Here is an 18553-nt window from a genome sequence, read left to right on the forward strand (position 1 = left end):
GTATCAAATAATTATCTTCAGGATATCCTTTACGTTTTTTTGGACGGTAAAAGATAACGCAAAGAGAAATTACTCTTGTCTGTATAAGGAAAACTCTTGGAACTTGGCCCATACGCTACCGCATATCGCAATATATTTTTTTTTATGCCTGCCTTCATTTCAATGAAAAAACCTCGGGAATGAATCATCCTCACCTTCATATTTATCAATTCTCTTATATTTCGTATTTTCGTCATTGTTAAAAGCCAGTCTGTACAAATATTTACATTACAATCAAAAGGTTAGTTATTGTTCGAGTCAGGCCTCCACTGCGATGGGTTCTTCTGTCTTCTCTTTCTTCGCAGGTTCTGAAATGAAAGAACGTACAGTAAACACCGAAAGTTGAATAATGAGAGAGAAAGTTAAAAAGTCCTTACTCTTTTCTTTTTCAATTTTATCGTCAGGTACGTCAGGCAGTAAAACATCATCCGGAACTTCAGGCATTTCCTTTGTCTCCTCCGCCAAGAGCGCATCGAGCTCAGCCTCGGCTTCGCCCTCGTCCTCCTGAGTCAACGTACCCAACAACAAGTCGTCCAATTCCTTCTGCTTCTCAATACCCTCCTTCGTGTCGTCCATCACCCTCTCAATCTCCTCGATCGAGAGAATATCGTGAAGCTTCTTCAGAGCTGTATTGCCGATCTTCAGACCGTCGATTACTTTGGCCTCGACCTGGGCGAATTCCAAGTCATGGACCATTGTCTCAATATTCTCGAGCTGGCCATCAGTCTTGGTGAGTACTTGCTCTTGGAATTTTTTCTTCCGAAGGAGCAATAAAGCTCGTCTGTGGGAGTATTCGCGTTATACTTACAAAAGGTTCAGGAACATAAGGGCCACGAGTGTCAAAGTTTGTGGAGACAAAAGGTAGAGTATGAACATTTATGGTATTCGATTCCAACGGTAACAAGTATTCAATTTTGATTTCTGATATCTATTCGATTAACAGTAAATCTCTTCCAAAAACAACCAGTCGATATTTTCCTCCACTAGTAATTAATCAACAAATTAAACATTCAGCGATTGCAACGAGTTACGTGGAGATATCTAAATATAAATGAAAAATTCTCACTCTTTTCTGTTGTTTTTAATAAGCTTCCTCGCCAGTTCTCGGTCCTTCTCGATACTCTGCTCAATTCTCCTCTGATATTGTTTAATTTTGTCCCTCGTTTGTTTCAATTGCTTCAACAAATGAATAATAAATTAAGAATAAATTCAATGAGAGATTTAGGTTAGTTTCATGTATATTTTCACTCACCAATACTGCCTTATCTTGTTCAGTAATCCGGCTAGGAGGTTTCTTCTTTGCGAAGAAAATACCCATGGTGTGTAGAAAAATAGTATTTTTGAGTAAAACGAGACTATTGATAGTTTTTTTCAAATAAAGGTCTAATAACATAAACGAAAACTAGTCATTTGTAGTATCTGAACACAACACTAGCCACAAACTTAAGTGACAGACGCAGTACTGACGTCTGGTGTTCACATTCTGTTTGTACCATCAGTTGGCAAGGAAGAGCACAGTAGAAAACAGACTCTAAAATGCATCAGATGGAATATTGAATCTTGAACAATCCATTATCTCCCCAATTCTGAAATTGAATTCTAAATCGTCCATAATGATTTCCAAATGATCTTACGTGAGTTCATTAAGGAATTAGCCATATACCTGTTAATGATTCACCTCTCATTCCTGTTTCATCATCAGCGCTCGGTTCAGTCAACACTGTCCAGTCTTTTAAAGATGGCCGTGGTCAACGTGACGAGCTGATACTCTCCTGTCAAATAATCCCGAGCTCATGAATGTCCAAATGTTCAAACCCCACCTACTGTTAAATCGTTGTGTTGTTAATTAATTAAGAATAGTGTCCAATGGTTTTGCCAGTGCAACATTCCATCTAACCTCCGAACGAGAGAAGTAAGTCATCAATAAGTCATAGCACTAGATTCCATCTTCGTAGATCACTGAATGATTGTTAGCATTAAGAGCAGTTGAAATCCATTTTCTTTCATGACTCAAGTTGGTCTAGAAAATTTGTCATCATGAAAATAATTTCCACCGTTCACAGAAAAAAATTCCGAATACAGTTGAGGTTATGTTTGTTTAATCCCTTGAACATTTCTTAACCTTCTGTCTATACTTTTAAAATCTATATTTTTCCAATGGATTAGATAAATCAATTTTTCTTGCTGTCCGATTAATCCTCAGACTTTTCTTTAATTATGTTACAAAGTCCATTCATCTTCACTTTCTGTATTTACTTATCAAAAAATTTGATTTGTCTTTGGCAGGGGAGGATAACCATAATGTCGAGGTCATCATCCCAGTGTGACCAGGTGGCTTCATACATGGATGGAGTTAACGTGAAGATCGCTGAGGCCTACAAGCCACCGAGAAAATTCGGACTGCCTGCTGCTTATAATAACAAGTTCCCTGATGTTTCCAAGCTAACTTATGATTTTAGCTTGGAGAGATCTGTTCTGGAAAAGGTAATTCCCTAGCAATTCTCATAGCAATATTCTCTCTTTCACACTTTTTTCTTGTTAAACATTTTCCTTAAAAAAATCATGTTGATTCATCCATTATCATTCCTCCTGTCATACTCTGAAGGTTTATTCTATCATTCTAGGTGACAGAATGGCGTAAAGCTAGACTAGCCAATGCCGAGGCCCGAAAGGCGCGCCTTGAGAGGAGAAAAAAAAGGGAGAGTGAATTGTCAATGGCATCTCCAGCCTCTCCAGAGGACACTATGATTCCACTGCCAGTTAAAGTGGCGCCCGCACCGGAGGCAACAATTCTCACGCCTCAGCCTTTATCCCCACCCCACAATGATCTACATAACATCGATATTAATGTTAAATATAATAGGCTTAATTATGAGGACTTTTATAATGACACAAGCAGTCCCTTCGATAATGTTGAACTGAAGACGATCAATGATATGGAGGAGCTGGCGCAAGTGCTGCAGTCTAATACTCAATGGACACCTGCACCTAAGATTGAGACTATTCTGAAGGAGTTGAGCATTGAGGCGTGTCCGGAGGAGAAAAAGGACGAAGAAGATAAGGCTGATGATGATGAGACGATACTAGGGGACGAGAAATGTAGAAATATTTCCATTATTGTAGAAGAACTGCAAAGGACTCTGCAGGACAGACCCTGCGTGGATGTAAGTTTTTAGCCTTGTGTTTATTTTATTATTTGAATGATTATTTCATTGAATTTGTTTATATTTTTTCTGCCGTTAATTTTCGTTGTTCAATTTACTTTCAATGGCAATATCTTCATTCATGATCTGTTATTTTATTCTGTGAACAGAACTGGAAACCCTGGCCAGACCTGGAAAGCCCAGACCCCGAAACAACTCCGGAGGCGAAAAAGTCACCACTTACTGTCCAAACTCCCTCCACTCTACCCAATCCCCTCCCAGAACTATCTGAGCCCGACCAGCAGCTAGCTAAACATCTCAGTGACATGGGTTTTTCCCTGTCCAGATCGGCGAGAGCAATCAAGAATCTGGGAAGTACAGATAACAAAAGAGTCATTGAGTATCTGCTAGGCATTCAATCACTCGAAGAATCGGGAATGCCCGGGGATGAGGCAGAGAAGGCAATGGATGCGGCCCAGCATGATCCTGAGAAGGCTAAAAAATACCACGAAGACCTCTGCACGTTGAAGGATCTTGGCTTCCCTGAGGACGAGGCCTCTAAGGCGCTAGTCAAATGTGACATTGACAGGGATAAAGCTCTCGATTTTCTCTGTGCGTAACTAATTTTTATATATTCTAAATAATAAATTATAGGTGATGAGGTGAAGTCATTGAAGCAGAGAGTGATTTTATTATTTTTGTGCGCTGAAAACTCATTGAGGAATTACTGTGGAAGGATATTTTAGCCTGCGACTATTTTTGGAACTGATAGCTTCGAGGAGACTAAAGTTTTATTGAAGAAAATACAAAACCAAGATTATTCTTGAAATATATCTACAGTTGTACAATGTACAGCGAAATGTTGGGGATTCTGTTGTCTTCAATAATTTTCTGCAAATTTCTTCTGTTAGCAAATGCTGAAAGAAACGAAATCTCCTCAATTCCAAATCCTCAAACGATGTCTACGTTATTTTACAAAATATCTAAACTAAGAAAATGAAGGGAAACTCAATTGACAGCACTGGCAGCTGTTAAGATTTGCATTTAAAAAATAACTTATACATTCTCCTCTAAACTTCATCCAACATATTTGCGAAAAACACCCCCTTCCCACTTCTTCATCAAAAATAGAACTAAAAACTAGAAATGATATATTTTTTATAATTGAATAAAATTCATTTGACGTTCAATTGTTGCAATTATCTTTCGAAGATATTCCACTAGAAATAAATTACAAAAAAAATAATTTTCGAAAAAGAAAATGAATATTTTAAACATCGTTCTGAGTTTGTTACAATTTATTGAATTTTCTTGAACATGGAAGGACGATGATTTCCTCAGCAATTTCAATAAATACATAAGTTGATTAGTCTCTAAGGCTGAAACGATAACATCGCTTTGCATTTGTACATTTTGGTGACAATCTTGTATATAAATAAATTCCTAAACATTTAAAAATCAACGATCTAGATATTCAAAACGATTTGATTTTTTCTTAAATTAAAATAGTCTCTAGGAAAATATAATTTCTTTCAATCTCCGGAATATATGAATTTCTGTTAACAAGGATAATTTTTCCACTATTTGAATTTAATTAACAACGCCAGGTGAGGACTTTAATTCCATGGGAGATAAAGTCGAAGGTTTGTGTACACTTTTGAGAGCAGAATAGTAGAACGATGAGGAGGGCGACCTCCTCGCTTGCGCCGACAATCACCCAGGCGTCTGTGAATATCGGCTGGCGGCACTGATTACTTAAGCAGATGCTTATTGGACCATTGAATAAAACATTGTGGAAGATGTCAGGTTGCGGGCATATCGAGCTGTTGAGATAGATTTCATAACTTTGGAGAGGGAAAACAAACGAAGAAAAAAAAATATTAATTGGATTCGATTGTGCATGTGAGTATTTTTTGGTAATCATTGATGGTAAAACGGTCTCGAAGGTCAAACTATCCTTAAGAGCGTTTGGAGTTGACCCACATCTGACTCTTAATCTGATATTTTATTGAGACTTATTAGATGCTCATTCGGTCATCAAATTTTAACTTCATTCTCGACCCCCAACGCCAATCATTGTCAAGACTCGTTGGACCCTCAAGTCCATTTTACCCTTCTCCCTCAAGCCAACACCCAATTGATATTTTGACCTCATTACTCACTTATTTTCGAACAATGTTCTCAACGACAATTCCCACAACGAGGCAGGCTCCTTGCTGTCCGCGCTGAAAACTCTGATTACCTGTCTTGGTAATCTAATGATTGCAGCGTCGTCAGAGTTCTTCTCTGAACTTAAATCGACATGGAGTTGAATCCTATGATTGGGCCTCATCTCCGTGATGTTTCTGAAAGAAGAGAGGTCTTGAGTAACTGGCGGCCATTCTATACAAATTCTACTAACAGATTCCTGGAAAAGCAACTTTTCCCATCGTCCCATCCCATCTCCAGGAATTGACAGAGAAGGGGATAGCTGATGTAGTTCATGTTCGGGTTGCAGTTGAAGTAAATCATCGTGGGAGACATGAAGGAGTTTAAGGGTAAGTGTTTCAATCTGGAAGAACAGAATTTGATTCAGTAATTAAAGAACAGGGGCATTTAATTATTTTTCATTTCCCTAATCATGAAAAAATGCGATCGAGGAATCGTATTGGAACGTTTCTCATCTCCTTTTACTACTTTGCAAGCCATTTTTTATTATTATAAAACCTCATCTCCTCGAACCATCCCAGTATGAAGTTTCCAACGTAAACAATGAATGTCGTGGATTCGTTTCGATGAATAGAAAAAGTTCTACACTCATTTATGAAAAATAAACCATTTCCGCTAGTCAGTATTGATTCACGTTAACGTTAGAGTTGAAAATAAATATAAAATTACCTGTTTGAGCACACAGAAACAATTTCAAGTGACGGAGCTAGCGTCAAGCGATTCGGTAATTCCTCCAGGCAATTATTGTCTATCAACAACCTTTGGAGTTTTTTCAGTGAGCCCAACCACTCTGGGAGGGTAACGAAATTATTTCCACACAGCGAGAGTTTCTCCAGCTCGACAAAATTTTCAATATCTGTCAAAATCTCCAGTTTATTATTCAATAAACTACTGATTGATATATGTCCGTGGAAACAGTACGATTCATTAATTAAAATTCATTAAAACCAGAGCAATTCCTTAAGAGAGAAATAATATTTACCTAAAGGCAGTTGGCTCAACGAATTGTCATCAAGAATCAACTCCCTCAGTGTTTTCAATCTCGTGACTCCCTCGGGCACAGTCCTCAGATCATTATCACTCAAATCAAGGACTTTCAATCGTTCCATTACTCCAAACTCTTCAGGTAAATTTTTTAACTTATTCCCAGATAAATACAAGTTCGTTAAGTTTGTCAATTGATAAATCCAACTAGGTATCACAGTTATACGATTTTCCTTCAAATACAATTCTTCAACTTTACTTCCCCAGTCTCTCAACGCAATCGGAAGATTCGTTATTCCTCGAAAATTCCAGTGGAGAATTCTCTTTTCCCTCATTTCTTCAATCAAATCACTCTCATGCTGATCCATTTCTCTTCATCGTTGCACGAGCACTGCTTCGAGCTTTCCTGGGTTGACACAGAAAGGCTATTACCGCATCGCGGGGTAAAATTAACTGGGTCAATGTCACGGTAACTCGACTCAATAGCCGCGTTGTAAGGGGCAGTCTTCTTGCTTTCATTTTGTTTATTCCTTTATTTATTCTCGGGAACATTTTAACTTCACACCAATCCAATCCACGTTTGTTTATTCATTTATTTTTATTTCCTCCGAGGGATAGGTTAATGTTTTCATGGGATGGACATACTGCTGGTCATTCACTGTAGTATTGATTTTATGGGAGCGAGGAAAGAGAACGGCGATGGATTTACAACGGGGTGAATGTGAATTGATATAGATTATCACTCTCCAGGGGAGAAAAAATCGAATTTGAAATAAGCGCTTTGGAGGGGCGGGGAAAATAGGCGCATGTGCGTCACTTCTGGGCCTTAACGGGGCAACGGCACCTCTGGGTCTATATAATTTATGTATTTGTTTCTCCTATAATTGTTAAGATATGAGAAATTACTTCAGGGCCTGCAAAAATGAATAATGGAGACCCTGAGGTAATTTTACTGATGAAAATTAATAAATGCAAGAGCAACATTTTTTAAATCTCTCATTAAAAAAAATGAAACATAGAATGGGCTAATGTTTATTATCATAGAGTAATATAATCATTATTGAAATGAACAATATCTAAGATGACACATGTAGTTGAAGAAAAAAAACTGTTGGGATCGAGTCTTTCTTTTCGTATGCGATGTTGAATACCTGTTAATCCCTGAAGTTTATGGATAAAATGTCATCGCATAGAAATAATTGAAATATGAGAGAGAAAAGCTCATAGTGAAAGCACATATGACAGTCCAATTCCACATTTTCCGAAGGTCCAAACATCGGGATTGAACCGACGATGTGTCAAACATGGCGGACCTCAATAAAGAATTGAGTGAATATTTACTGAGCAATAAGAATGAAAAACAATATAAATTAACGATCCCATCAGTGACGATACCAAAATCCTCAATCAGTCGATGGCTGGGACGATCGAGTGACCAGGAGGGACAGGATGCTGGATGGATACAAAATGCTCAGAAAGACTGCTGCCCCAGTATGGTGAGTTCCGTGCTTAACCTAAAAGTATGAAATGTCAACAAATGAGATAACGAATGATGTTGTTATCCCTTGCAGACCAGATTTCAACGTCTTACTGGATTTGTTATGTGTATTGTCATGGGCATAATATGCTTTAGTTTATCCGCTATTTACGTGCCTGTTTTACTGCTGAAAGCACGTAAATTCGCTCTTTTATATTCACTGGGAAGTGTTTTCTTCTTGATGAGGTAAATAATTTTTATTTTCATTCATTTGTTTTTTAGAATTTACAGCGGAATGGTACCAGTGACAAGACTCCGTCCAATATTGACAGAGTAGAATTATTCCATTTGTCTCCGATCTAAATTATTTCGTTTTATCTAATAATATTGACAGCAAAAGTTATTTGCATATCTATTCTCCCTTTTCTTTAGTTTTTGCTTCCTGTGGGGGCCTATCAGCTACATGAAATCATTGTTAACCCCCGAGAGAAGATGTTTCACGTTATCGTACTTTGCGACCCTCGCAGGAACCCTCTACTTCGCCCTTCACTTGCAGTCAACCCCCCTGACAGTGTTGTGCGCAGTTCTGCAGATAATAGCTCTGTTATCATTCTTAGTTAGTCACATACCAGGAGGAACTGCTGGACTCATGTTCTTTGGAAGATTATTCCGGTCTTCAGCAAGTCCTACACTCCCTATATGACATTTTCTCAGGACAATCGCCTCGAGCTCGTGTTTAAAATCGATAAAAGACTGGCTAGAGACTATATCATCGTCGTAAAATCTGCATGCAAAATTGGTATATGTAAATTAAGGACCTACAATTTGTCGTTGAGTTGAGACCAAAAATGTACATAAACCCCACGAAAATCGATTTTTGTTTTTAACATTTGTTCTTCCACGTCAATGTATATTGTCTAATTGATAATAAATGTATCATTATTTAATTTGACAACCTTTGGTTTTTTTAATGAGCTGGTGGCGAATTACAGAAGAGCAAAAATCTCTTTCAACAATTTTTTTTGGGTTTCAGAAAGTTTATTGGTAAATAATAATCACATAATCATTTGTATTGAGTTCCATCGGAATTATTATTCAATGAAAAGCATTGAGACTTAGCTAGATTTGTTCGTAGCACTCGATTTCTTTTTAAGTTTTGGAGTTTTCGCCGCCTTCAGACGTTGTGGATTGCCCTGGATTCTCTTCACTTTCAATGGACAATAATTTGACTTATCATTCTCAATTACAATTTTATTCTTGTGAACTTTGATCGGCTTCCCAATTCTCCCACGATTTTCCTTCAATTTTTTTGGTTTTGGCCCATGAATATCAACGTATCTTTCCCTTTTGCCGATCTGTTCAGCGTTCTTGTTGAACTCTTCCATGTCTAAATCATCTTTCAAAGATATAAAGTCATTAGATACCGTTTCGGACTTCTCTGGAGACGTTTGGGAGTCCGGCGGTACGAAGGCACGTTCATTAACAGATTTTCTGTATAGATAAACATTAGTGGACAGCTTGAAAGGTGGTGTCTGTTCATTTTTGCAGTCTAACGGAAGTTTTTCTGTTTTTTCTTCTTCGTCATCATCATCATCATTATCAAATAATTGCATTGGATGTTTGGCTTTCGGTAATCCCTCGGCCAAACTCGATACATTTTCGTGTAATTTATAAAAATATGAAGTTCTGTCTTCAATGGCTGATTTCTGTAATCAGTCAGAATAAAAATTAAATTAGTAATTTGCCAGCCGACAGAATTCTTCTTCTTCTTCTCATTTACCTTCAGTCCTAGAGCTGCAGATGCAAATCCAAGTCTCTGGGAAGTACAACTCTTCAGGAATGACACAAGAATCACTGGCAGATTATTATTTTGACACATTGTAACCACGTGCTTGATCATAATCAGAGGTTCCACGTTGGAATCCACCAAAACAGAAGCCAGAGTGTCTCTCTCGAGGGCTCGAGTGACTGCATTAATACCTAGACACATCCCATTGCTGCAAGGAAAGAATTACAATACCAACTAATTTCTGGAGTTTTTAGAATACTTCAATGAAAGTATTTACCTGATTCCATCTCCTATAGTTTTCATTTTCTTTGATTTGCTCTCTTTCTTCAGAGCGGCACGTTCTTCCTTCGACATTTTTTGCAGTTGAACCCAAGATATTTCTCGCGGAGAAGCGATTTTATTCGGCAATGATCTGAAGGATTATTAATTGGTTTATCAGTTATTCTCGATCATCACGATGATTCTAAGACAAGAAGTTCTATTACCACTGGCATTCATGATGAATCTTTGCCGAAATAATCATAAAAAGAGTAATGAGAATATGTACTCACTCGTTCAATATATTCTTCAAGATCTCTCCTGTCTCGTCTCTCAAAATAGGCCTGCAACAAACATTTAATTTGGTCCCATGTCTAGTTTTTCTGAATCTAACAGTGGTGGAATTGATTCTTCAGTAAATAACAAGAATGTAGATGGATAAATACCAGCAGAAGTCGTCGGGGTGTGCCAATATATTTCTCAAGCCTTTACTTGGGCCTTTTTTGATGGTAGAGAGAGGTGTTTTCAAGTTTTTCATATTTTTCGGGGTCCCCATTTCACTTTTTTTAAATAATTATTGAAGTAATAATCACGCACGATGCTATGTGCAAGAAACACTGTTGACATCAATTAGTACGAGATTGAGGTTATGTTCTGGCGCTCATGCGGACGTGCTTTGGCCAGAACTTTTAGAGAACTGCCACCATTTCCAAATGGAACACGCAAATGAACAACAACAGAAATATATTGAAGGTAAAATACCTTAATATTTATTTGCTTAAACAATGATTGTGCGCAATTGTCAATACCTACGTTTATTGACTTCTACATTTATTTCTTCATATAATAATTAAAGAATGTTAATTCGAATGTTATCCCTTCACTAATCATGTAAAAATCATACATGATGAATGGTCATTGCAATAGTAAAAATAGTCGATCGATTGCATCGATCTTTCCAAAATATAATCTCTGAATTTCATCGTTATTAATAATAAAATATGCCGACAGCATAATTGATAAACTTCTAAATGTTAAACCATAGAAGATTCTCTTTATAATCTGCGCCTTTTTCTCTTCGTCGATTGCGAATGTTCACTCTCAGACTGAGATGATTCTGCTTCCGACGATGTGGAGGCACCTCGTCGTCGTAATGATTGTCTCGATGCAGGTCGAGAAGGGGATGGTATTGATACATTTTTTAAGCTGAAATGTGAAGATAAGAATAGATTCGAACCCTGCCTTTATTCCAATTAAGAGGCTGATTTAGATATAAATTTTAACTGCTCAATTGACTGAAAAGAGACCATTAGGAAATGTGTTCATCGATATTTAACAAATAAGCTCTTGTTCTCACCTCGTATCAACCTCCCGTCCGACCCTTGAAGGACAGCTTGCGGGAAAGACCTGAGAAAGTCCTACACTCCTATTGGAAAGCTGCGTGTACCCGCGCCTCCTCTGCGATATATCACTCAATCTCTCTTGAATTATTCCTGGATGATTGATCGACAACACCCGAATATTGACTGCCACACACTTTGTGGAGTTGAAGGTCTTGTAAATCCCCACAAGACTATCCGAAAGCTCGAACATTTCTGATCTCAAACTAATGACAATGAACTGGGCATTCTTGGTCCTCTCTTTAATATAAGTTCCCACAATGGAGACATTCTTGAAGTCCAGGGCAGCATCGATTTCGTCCATGAAGTACAGAGGCGTCGGTTTGTAATGATGCAGAGCAAAAACAAGCGCCAGTGAGCTCAGTGTCTTCTCCCCACCACTCAAATTACTGATATTCTTCCACGACTTTTTGGGCGGTCGCACACTGAAGACAATGCCCTCACTGAAGGGATCCAATGAGTCCACTAGCTCCAGCTCGGCAGCACCACCAAGCGTGATCATCTGATACATCTCCTTTAATTTATTCGTGATGACACTGAATCCCGCGAAGAATTCTTCCGTTCTTCTCTTCTTAGCGAGATCATATCCAGCTCTCATTGAGTTCCTCATTTTCGTCACTTCCTCGACATCTCTGGATCGCTGAATGAAGACAGCGTCCTTCTCGAGGAAGTCTCGGATAATCTGCATGTTGGGGATTGACTCGGGTAGCTTTTCTTTCGCAGCTGCAAGGTTCGTCGCGACTGTCCTAGTATCTAGACGGGCCAGCTCCTCAACCGTCGGATCAGTCAGCTCTTCTTGCGCTTGTGCTGGTAATTTATTCAACTTCAGGGACTTGATCTTCTTGCAGTAGTCATTAAGTTTATCGGAAAGCTCCGTTCTGGTTTTCGTGAGATCTGACAGCTTCTGATCTAGATCTATCCTCAATGACTTGAGTTTGGTCTCCTTCTCCTGCAGGGTATGCAGTTGCTGTTTAAATTCATCAGAAGCCTCATCACTCTCTTTCAAAGCCTCCTTGTACTTCTCGATTTTGTCTAGAAGGACTTTAGCGTCAGTCTCAATCTGTTGCTTCTCCTTTTGCACATCTTTGATTCGTTGCTCACAGGACTTGACATCGTTCTCCAATGTCTCGATTCTCTGTTCACTCTTCTTCGTGTTCCTTTCAGAGGTCTTTATGGAGACCTGAAGCCGGCAGATCTCTGACTTTGCCTTGTCAATTGATTTCAAAGCTGCTTGGATTTTCTTCTGTTGCTCCTTAACTTGTCCACCTGACAAGTTCTCTATCTCTTGATTGATTCGCGTTACATCATCCTCGGTAGACTGCGACATCTCCTGGACGCCCTTAAAATCTGCTTGTGCGGAGTTCAGAGTTTTGGTCAAGGCCTTGACCTTTGCAGGATCCGAAATCGCATCCTTGGTTTTTTTCTCCTGAGACTTCAATTGAAGTTTCAGCAATGGTGCTTGCTCCTTCAGGGTCTTGAAGTCAATATCGTATTTATCCTTGTTGAAGACCATCTCCTGTAGTTCCGTCGTTAGTTTGTAGATCATTTCTTCAAGATTTGGGACGCTCAGCCGGAGACGAGTGCTCTCTTCTATCAGATGATTCAACTCCTCCTGGAGTTTTTGTACATCCCCGCTTGAGGGCTCAGCCCTCACCACGCTCTGGCCCATCCTTCCTCGGGATACAGTCCTCCCACCTCCACTCATTGTTCCAGAGGTTTCGATCAACTCCCCCTTGAGTGTGACAACTCTAAATCTCTTCGCGCCGTACGCAATTCTCGAGGCTTGATTGAGGTCGTCAGCAACTAGAGTGTCGCGGATTGCGTAGTAAAATGCTGGAAGAACATTCCGATCCTCTACGCGAATCAAGTCAAATAATCTCAGAACATTTTCTGGAGTTCTGATCTTCTGATTGCAATCATTGAGGAACTTTTGTTGCTTCTCGAGGGGAATGAACGTCGTTCGACCGATGTCGTTGTCCTTCAGAAATTTGATGCAAGCCTGAGCAGTGTCCACAGTATCAACCACGACGTTATCAAGGGGTCCACAAGCCGTGGACATTGCTACATCAAATTTTGCATCGATCGCTCCTAGATCACCAAGTCTTCCCAAGATTCCTGGAATCTTTCCCTCTCGTTTTTGCTGCATCAGGGCATCGATCACTCGATTTCGAGATCTGCTGGCATTCATTGCAGATTTTTTTTCCTCAAGCTGGAGTCTCAGGGTTCGCATACGTCGATTTATCTGATCTTCCTGGACTCGGACTTGTTCCAATTGCTGCTTAGTCTTCTCGAGGTTTTTTTGAGTCGAAGGAATTTTCGTTTCGAAGATCGAAAGCTTCTCTTTTCTGTCCTTCAGAGTCTCAGCAGTAGTTTGCAGAGTCTCCTGAAGCTTCTTAAGCTTGCCCTTCTCAGTCTCCTCCACGGACGTATAGATCTGGAGCTCTGACTCAGCCAGGTTGACCTTAGCTTTCGCTTCGTTCACTTTTTTTCTGTGGGAGATTAATTTCGTTTCAAGGACTGAGCGCTGCTTCAGGAGTGGTTCTGTCTTCTCCTTGAGAGAAGCCATGACTTTTTTCAAGGTGGCTTCTTCCCTTTCAAGAGTTGCTGTGTGACGCTGGATCAAATGCTCACATTCCTCGATATCCTTCGCGCTCTTCTCGGGAACTTTTTTCAGATCCTCTAGTTTTTCTCTCTCAGCTTTCAGTAACGCCATGTTGGCCTTGCGTCGTTTGTTAGTCTCCACCAGTTCTGCGTGGAGAGCTTCATCTTTTTTTCGGATAGTATCGAAAGCTTCTGTCGCAGATACTTTTTTCGATTCTATGGCATCCCATTTCTTGTTCCTCTCCTTCATTTCTTGGATTTTCAGGTCCTTCTCTTTGTGAATGGATTGCAATTTCTCTGTTAGTTTCTTCAAGTCTTCCTCAAATTCGGTTTGGGTTTTTGCTTTTTTACTGATATCGTTTGTTAGCTCTGTTTTTCGGCAGTGGTAGAACTTGTGCTGTAACTTTGTAATAGTATTTTCCATCTTCAAGTAGTCTACAGCCTCTTCCATAGGCTCCTTCATCTCATCTCGCTCTCTTTCCACGAGTTTCAGCCTATTCGTCCTCTCCGTAACGCGTTCCGACAACGTCTCAAGCTTATCTACAAGTTTTTCCAGAGGAACTTTGTACCGAGTGGTGCCAATAATGTCCTCCAGAAATTCCAGCATTCCACAGTCATGGTCATTAAGGGCTTTTGGTTTCATCAGGGAGATTTGCTCGACCTCTCCTTGGAGGATCAGAAAACGATTATGATCCAGATCAACTCCTTCTTTTCTTAATAGTTTGGCTATTTCTTTGAACTGAACTTTTCGTCCAGACAATTCGTAGAACGAGGAACTGTCCTTGAAGGCTGTTCTTGAAATGACGAACTCCGATTTGGGAACGACTTCGAAGCCGTTCTCTTTGTCAATTATTTTTTGAAAGTGAACGCCAACTGTACAACTGGTAATGTCGGGATGTTCGTTGGAATTGTGAATAAGGACGGAGATTTTTTTCGATCGAATTTTACTGGCTCTATAACCGAACACGAAGAGCATGGAGTCAATGACGTTACTCTTCCCACTGCCATTGGGGCCTACAATTGCTGAGAAACACTCGTGGAAGGGACCTATGACAGTCTCACCAGCATAACTCTTGAAGTTTGTATTAACGATTTTTGTGATAACGAGACGACCACACACTGAGTTAGCATCGTGCAGTTGAGCTGGAGGCGGAGGGATGTAGATGTCCTCGTCGAGACGAAGACCACCCTCTTCGTCTGAATCACCCTCCAAGCGCTCAGCAGGCTCGATGTCATCATCGGAGATGTCTTCGTTTCTATGGTTTCGACCTGACATGGTTCTGGAGAAGACATTGATTTTCTAATTTTTCCAACAATTTAAATGATGGAATTAGCATATAAAGAAGCCTACAGTTCATAGGAAATCATCACATGAAGACACAAATTGAATAAGAAAGCCCAATAACAAAGTAGCGTTCCATTTGAGGCGCCAGTAAAGGCGCCAAAACGAAGCAAAGTGAGGTTAGAATTAGATTTCAATCGAATTTCAAAATTCACAGATCTAAGAAACTTAAATTAATGGTAAAATAGTGAGAGAGACTTTAGGAAAAGTCATTAATTTACTTCACTCAAAGCTCACTACAACTTTTACTACATTTGTTACTTAATTTTAAAGTGTTGTTATGAAAGCTATTTTGCAAATATATTTTTCACTAGTAGCCCGTGGATTTCATGTAAAATTTTCGAATTCATAAATACCTGATAAAAAGAATCTTTTGTTTGTGTTTTATTCCATTGAATTCAATGTATTTGTCAATTCAACATCATTATTGATGTTTATTGTTTATCTGGAGCAGACGCTCGTACTGCAGAGCGTTGAATTTAAAATCTCAGGTTGCCAAATCTGCCGCAGAAACGCCTCAGTTGTAGCCTCCGAAATATTTGTAGGTTAGAATAGTGAAAGAACAGGCAAAGGACAGTGTGTTACACTATCGTGTAACGTAAGTGATAGGGAAAAGTCGACTGATTGATTGATTTAATCGCAATAAGTGAACTTAGAATATTTACTAGAATTGGCTGAATATTTTATAGCGAATGTTTCGAGAGGAAACTTCATTTTAGTAGAACGTAGAGGCTGAGGTTGACAATTATTTCAAGATCAGCTTTGTGCATCATAAATAGTTCATGAAATAAGTCCAGGACACGTAAAAATGGCTGAAGAAATGACTGAAGAATCACTATCACTGCAACACAAGAGGGAACGTAAGGAATTGCAAGGTAAATATAATTTTTCTGGTATGTTATTCGAACTCTTTGATGAAAAGAAAATGTTAACCTCAAAGTAGTCTTTGACCTCAGACGATTCTTGAAGTGTTGACGATTGACAGCCACCAGCGTGCACTTAAAAAATAATTATTCTAATTATAAATCGTTTTCATATCCTCAGCACAAATTCAAACGCTAAAAAAGTCAATTTGCAAGGGAGACAAGAAGAAGAAGCGAGAAGTGACTGAGGAGATATCGAGAATGGAGTCAGACTTGGATAGGCGCCAGGAAGAGGAAATGATGAATTTCAAGTTGTCCCAGGTGACGGTGACAGGATTGCCAAGTGAGACTATAATTCTCCCCGAGGAAGACGACGAAGGGGACAAAAAGGAAGATGCAGAGGTTGGGCACAGAATCTCCAAGGCCCAGAAGAGACGGGAGAAAAAGGCTTTGGCCGAGAGGGAAAGGAACGAGAGAATTATCGAGCAAGAGGCGTTGAACGTCTTTGGAAAAAGGAACATGGAGACTCAGGCTATCAAGAAGATGCTAGGGGAACGAAATCTTATGCTGTATGAGATCCCTAGTGATGGCCATTGGTATGAAAATGTCTTAAAATCCCGAATTTACCCTACCAAAAAATATGTGACGCAAATTGTCAACTTGCTTGTCCTACTTCCTTTTCAGTTTATATAATGCAGTTGCCCATCAGTTAAAAAACATTGGTGACATACCACTCGGGCTACAAGAGTTACGGACTAAAACAGCTGGTCACCTCCGAGAAAATATGAATGATTTCCTTCCATTTCTGTCGAATCCAGATTCTGAGGAATTATTCTCACCTGAACAATACGAGAAATACTGTGATAATGTGGCTAGTACGAGTGCATGGGGTGGAGCAATAGAAGTGAGTAATGACAATTATTAATAACATATCCACAATTAAGTCCTGTTGATAATAAATTATTATTTAACCATCTTTCTCGAGAATGTACTCAGCCGATGATATAATTTTTTCTTGCAGCTTCAAGTACTCTCAAAAGTTCTCAAATGCCCAATCGAAGTGATTCAGGCAACAGGCGCACCCTACATCGTTGGATCCGAGTTCGAGATCAGTCGAAAAGTTACAGTGACATATCACCGCCATATGTACGAGCTAGGGGCTCACTACAACTCTGTAACTAAATTTGTCAAAGACGAAGAAAGCTGATGGCTTAACACGTAAATTTAATGGTGGACTGGTGAAGTTGGGTGAGTCCTGAAGCAATCCGTGTTTGGTCGATAAAATTTCAAATTTATTAGAACTCTCGTTGCTAAAATTGAAAGCGTCGAGAGGGATTTTGATCAAGAACTAAATAAGGTGGACTCGTCTCTCTTCTTGACTCCTGTGAATGTTGTATTTTAATTGCCAATAACTACAAACTTCTCTCGTACATCACTACTGCCGCATAGAGCTCTTAGTGAGAATTGGCCTAGGTTTACGTTAAAAAGATCTACTTCAGTTACCAATATTTCAAATTTTATTACCCAATGGAGGAATTCGTTCATATATGTTTTCAAGGAAATGGATTAAGCTCAAATGAGTTCAATTAAGAACTTCAATATAATTATCGATAGGAATTATCGAATTATGTTGTTTGATGGAATATCAATAATTTCGGATATCAATACTTCTCCAAATTGTGCCACAATTTCGAATAAAATATTGTAATAGATTCCACATGATTTGCAAGGAAAAAGGTTCTGTTATTGTTTTTAATGCTCCACGATTGAAGAATGCTAATTTCTTATTTGTAGAACAAAATATTTTTTATTCAAAAATTTTCCAATCAGTTCAGTTTATTGAATTGAGCATCATTTAAAAGCAGATACTGTTTTTTACATCGTGTTAGGTTGAGAACTTTTTAAATGAGCGAAAATTCATCAATTGACGGTAGTTAATGCTGAGAAAAGTCAATGGAAATGCTGCCACTACGTATTGAATAGTACATTAAATTCTCATTAATGTTAAGAATCAAATTAAAGGGAGGAAAAATTTAAACCTCAAAAAAATGAAAATCAGAGGTGCACTGACTTAGCATTAAAGTATTTTTCAACGAGAATAACTAAAATCCACGTCAGAAACTGCCAGAAAAATGCAATATGCTATTGATGTGCAGATATTGGTTCAAGGTACATCTGCAATAACATCGAAATCAAAAAGGGCAATTGAAAATAATACGATTGATCCAAACGCATGATTTTTATTCTATACTGTTATCTGTGTGTAGAACTAAAACAATAAATCTATTATTATGTGTTTTCAGTGCCTCAACAATTTATTTAATATAGACTTAATATATTAATTAATAATTTCCACTTTCACTGTCTTAGTAACCCAAATATTATTGAACCCTGATTTTACCGTTTCTCCTTTTTTAAATTGAGATCCTGTTAGAGAGACCTACGACTT

At 38.8% G+C, this 18553-nt stretch overlaps 7 protein-coding genes across 11 annotated transcripts; 3 read left to right on the top strand and 4 right to left on the bottom strand.

Moving 5' to 3' along the window:
* Positions 1-195: 195 nt before the first annotated feature.
* Positions 196-2051, bottom strand: LOC135160453 (charged multivesicular body protein 6). Of its 3 annotated transcripts, none has more exons than XM_064117002.1 (5): positions 1937-2051; positions 1703-1862; positions 1292-1638; positions 1106-1215; positions 196-820 (listed from the first exon to the last, which is right to left on the bottom strand). In XM_064117002.1, the coding sequence occupies exons 3-5, from the start codon at positions 1430-1432 to the stop codon at positions 298-300; spliced, it is 774 nt and encodes a 257-aa protein (XP_063973072.1). In that variant the 5' UTR covers positions 1433-1638; positions 1703-1862; positions 1937-2051; the 3' UTR covers positions 196-297. The 3 variants fall into 3 exon arrangements, with proteins under 3 accessions (XP_063973072.1, XP_063973073.1, XP_063973071.1); XM_064117003.1 differs by lacking the exon at positions 1937-2051 and having other exon boundaries at positions 196-347; positions 417-820; positions 1703-1847; XM_064117001.1 differs by lacking the exon at positions 1937-2051 and having other exon boundaries at positions 1292-1625; positions 1703-1850.
* On the top strand, positions 1811-4644 carry LOC135160446 (uncharacterized). Its single transcript, XM_064116983.1, has 4 exons — positions 1811-1951; positions 2326-2523; positions 2664-3203; positions 3353-4644. Exons 2-4 carry the CDS (start codon positions 2341-2343, stop codon positions 3800-3802), a joined length of 1173 nt encoding a protein of 390 aa, XP_063973053.1. The 5' UTR covers positions 1811-1951; positions 2326-2340; the 3' UTR covers positions 3803-4644.
* LOC135160447 (leucine-rich repeat-containing protein 28-like) lies at positions 4463-7129 on the bottom strand. Of its 2 annotated transcripts, none has more exons than XM_064116985.1 (5): positions 6373-7129; positions 6060-6246; positions 5584-5733; positions 5345-5527; positions 4463-5005 (listed from the first exon to the last, which is right to left on the bottom strand). In XM_064116985.1, the coding sequence occupies exons 1-5, from the start codon at positions 6740-6742 to the stop codon at positions 4777-4779; spliced, it is 1119 nt and encodes a 372-aa protein (XP_063973055.1). In that variant the 5' UTR covers positions 6743-7129; the 3' UTR covers positions 4463-4776. The 2 variants fall into 2 exon arrangements, with proteins under 2 accessions (XP_063973055.1, XP_063973054.1); XM_064116984.1 differs by having other exon boundaries at positions 4463-5026; positions 6373-7126.
* Positions 5521-8790, top strand: LOC135160455 (uncharacterized protein). The gene is made up of 4 exons (XM_064117004.1): positions 5521-5719; positions 7642-7870; positions 7946-8097; positions 8284-8790. Exons 2-4 carry the CDS (start codon positions 7679-7681, stop codon positions 8552-8554), a joined length of 615 nt encoding a protein of 204 aa, XP_063973074.1. The 5' UTR covers positions 5521-5719; positions 7642-7678; the 3' UTR covers positions 8555-8790.
* Positions 8791-8867: 77 nt separating this feature from the next.
* LOC135160448 (ribonuclease P protein subunit p38-like) lies at positions 8868-10577 on the bottom strand. Of its 2 annotated transcripts, none has more exons than XM_064116986.1 (5): positions 10345-10577; positions 10192-10242; positions 9918-10052; positions 9632-9848; positions 8868-9557 (listed from the first exon to the last, which is right to left on the bottom strand). In XM_064116986.1, the coding sequence occupies exons 1-5, from the start codon at positions 10452-10454 to the stop codon at positions 8967-8969; spliced, it is 1104 nt and encodes a 367-aa protein (XP_063973056.1). In that variant the 5' UTR covers positions 10455-10577; the 3' UTR covers positions 8868-8966. The 2 variants fall into 2 exon arrangements, with proteins under 2 accessions (XP_063973056.1, XP_063973057.1); XM_064116987.1 differs by having other exon boundaries at positions 9918-10103; positions 10345-10434.
* Positions 10578-10641: 64 nt separating this feature from the next.
* Positions 10642-15747, bottom strand: LOC135160442 (structural maintenance of chromosomes protein 4-like). Its single transcript, XM_064116976.1, has 3 exons — positions 15598-15747; positions 11256-15179; positions 10642-11104 (listed from the first exon to the last, which is right to left on the bottom strand). Exons 2-3 carry the CDS (start codon positions 15173-15175, stop codon positions 10954-10956), a joined length of 4071 nt encoding a protein of 1356 aa, XP_063973046.1. The 5' UTR covers positions 15176-15179; positions 15598-15747; the 3' UTR covers positions 10642-10953.
* A 67-nt stretch (positions 15748-15814) lies between these two features.
* On the top strand, positions 15815-18406 carry LOC135160450 (deubiquitinase OTUD6B). Its single transcript, XM_064116989.1, has 4 exons — positions 15815-16116; positions 16286-16700; positions 16789-17008; positions 17126-18406. The coding sequence occupies exons 1-4, from the start codon at positions 16050-16052 to the stop codon at positions 17309-17311; spliced, it is 888 nt and encodes a 295-aa protein (XP_063973059.1). The 5' UTR covers positions 15815-16049; the 3' UTR covers positions 17312-18406.
* Positions 18407-18553: the final 147 nt, after the last annotated feature.

This window comes from Diachasmimorpha longicaudata, chromosome 3 (assembly GCF_034640455.1).
Source record: "Diachasmimorpha longicaudata isolate KC_UGA_2023 chromosome 3, iyDiaLong2, whole genome shotgun sequence".
NCBI lineage: Eukaryota > Metazoa > Arthropoda > Insecta > Hymenoptera > Braconidae > Diachasmimorpha > Diachasmimorpha longicaudata.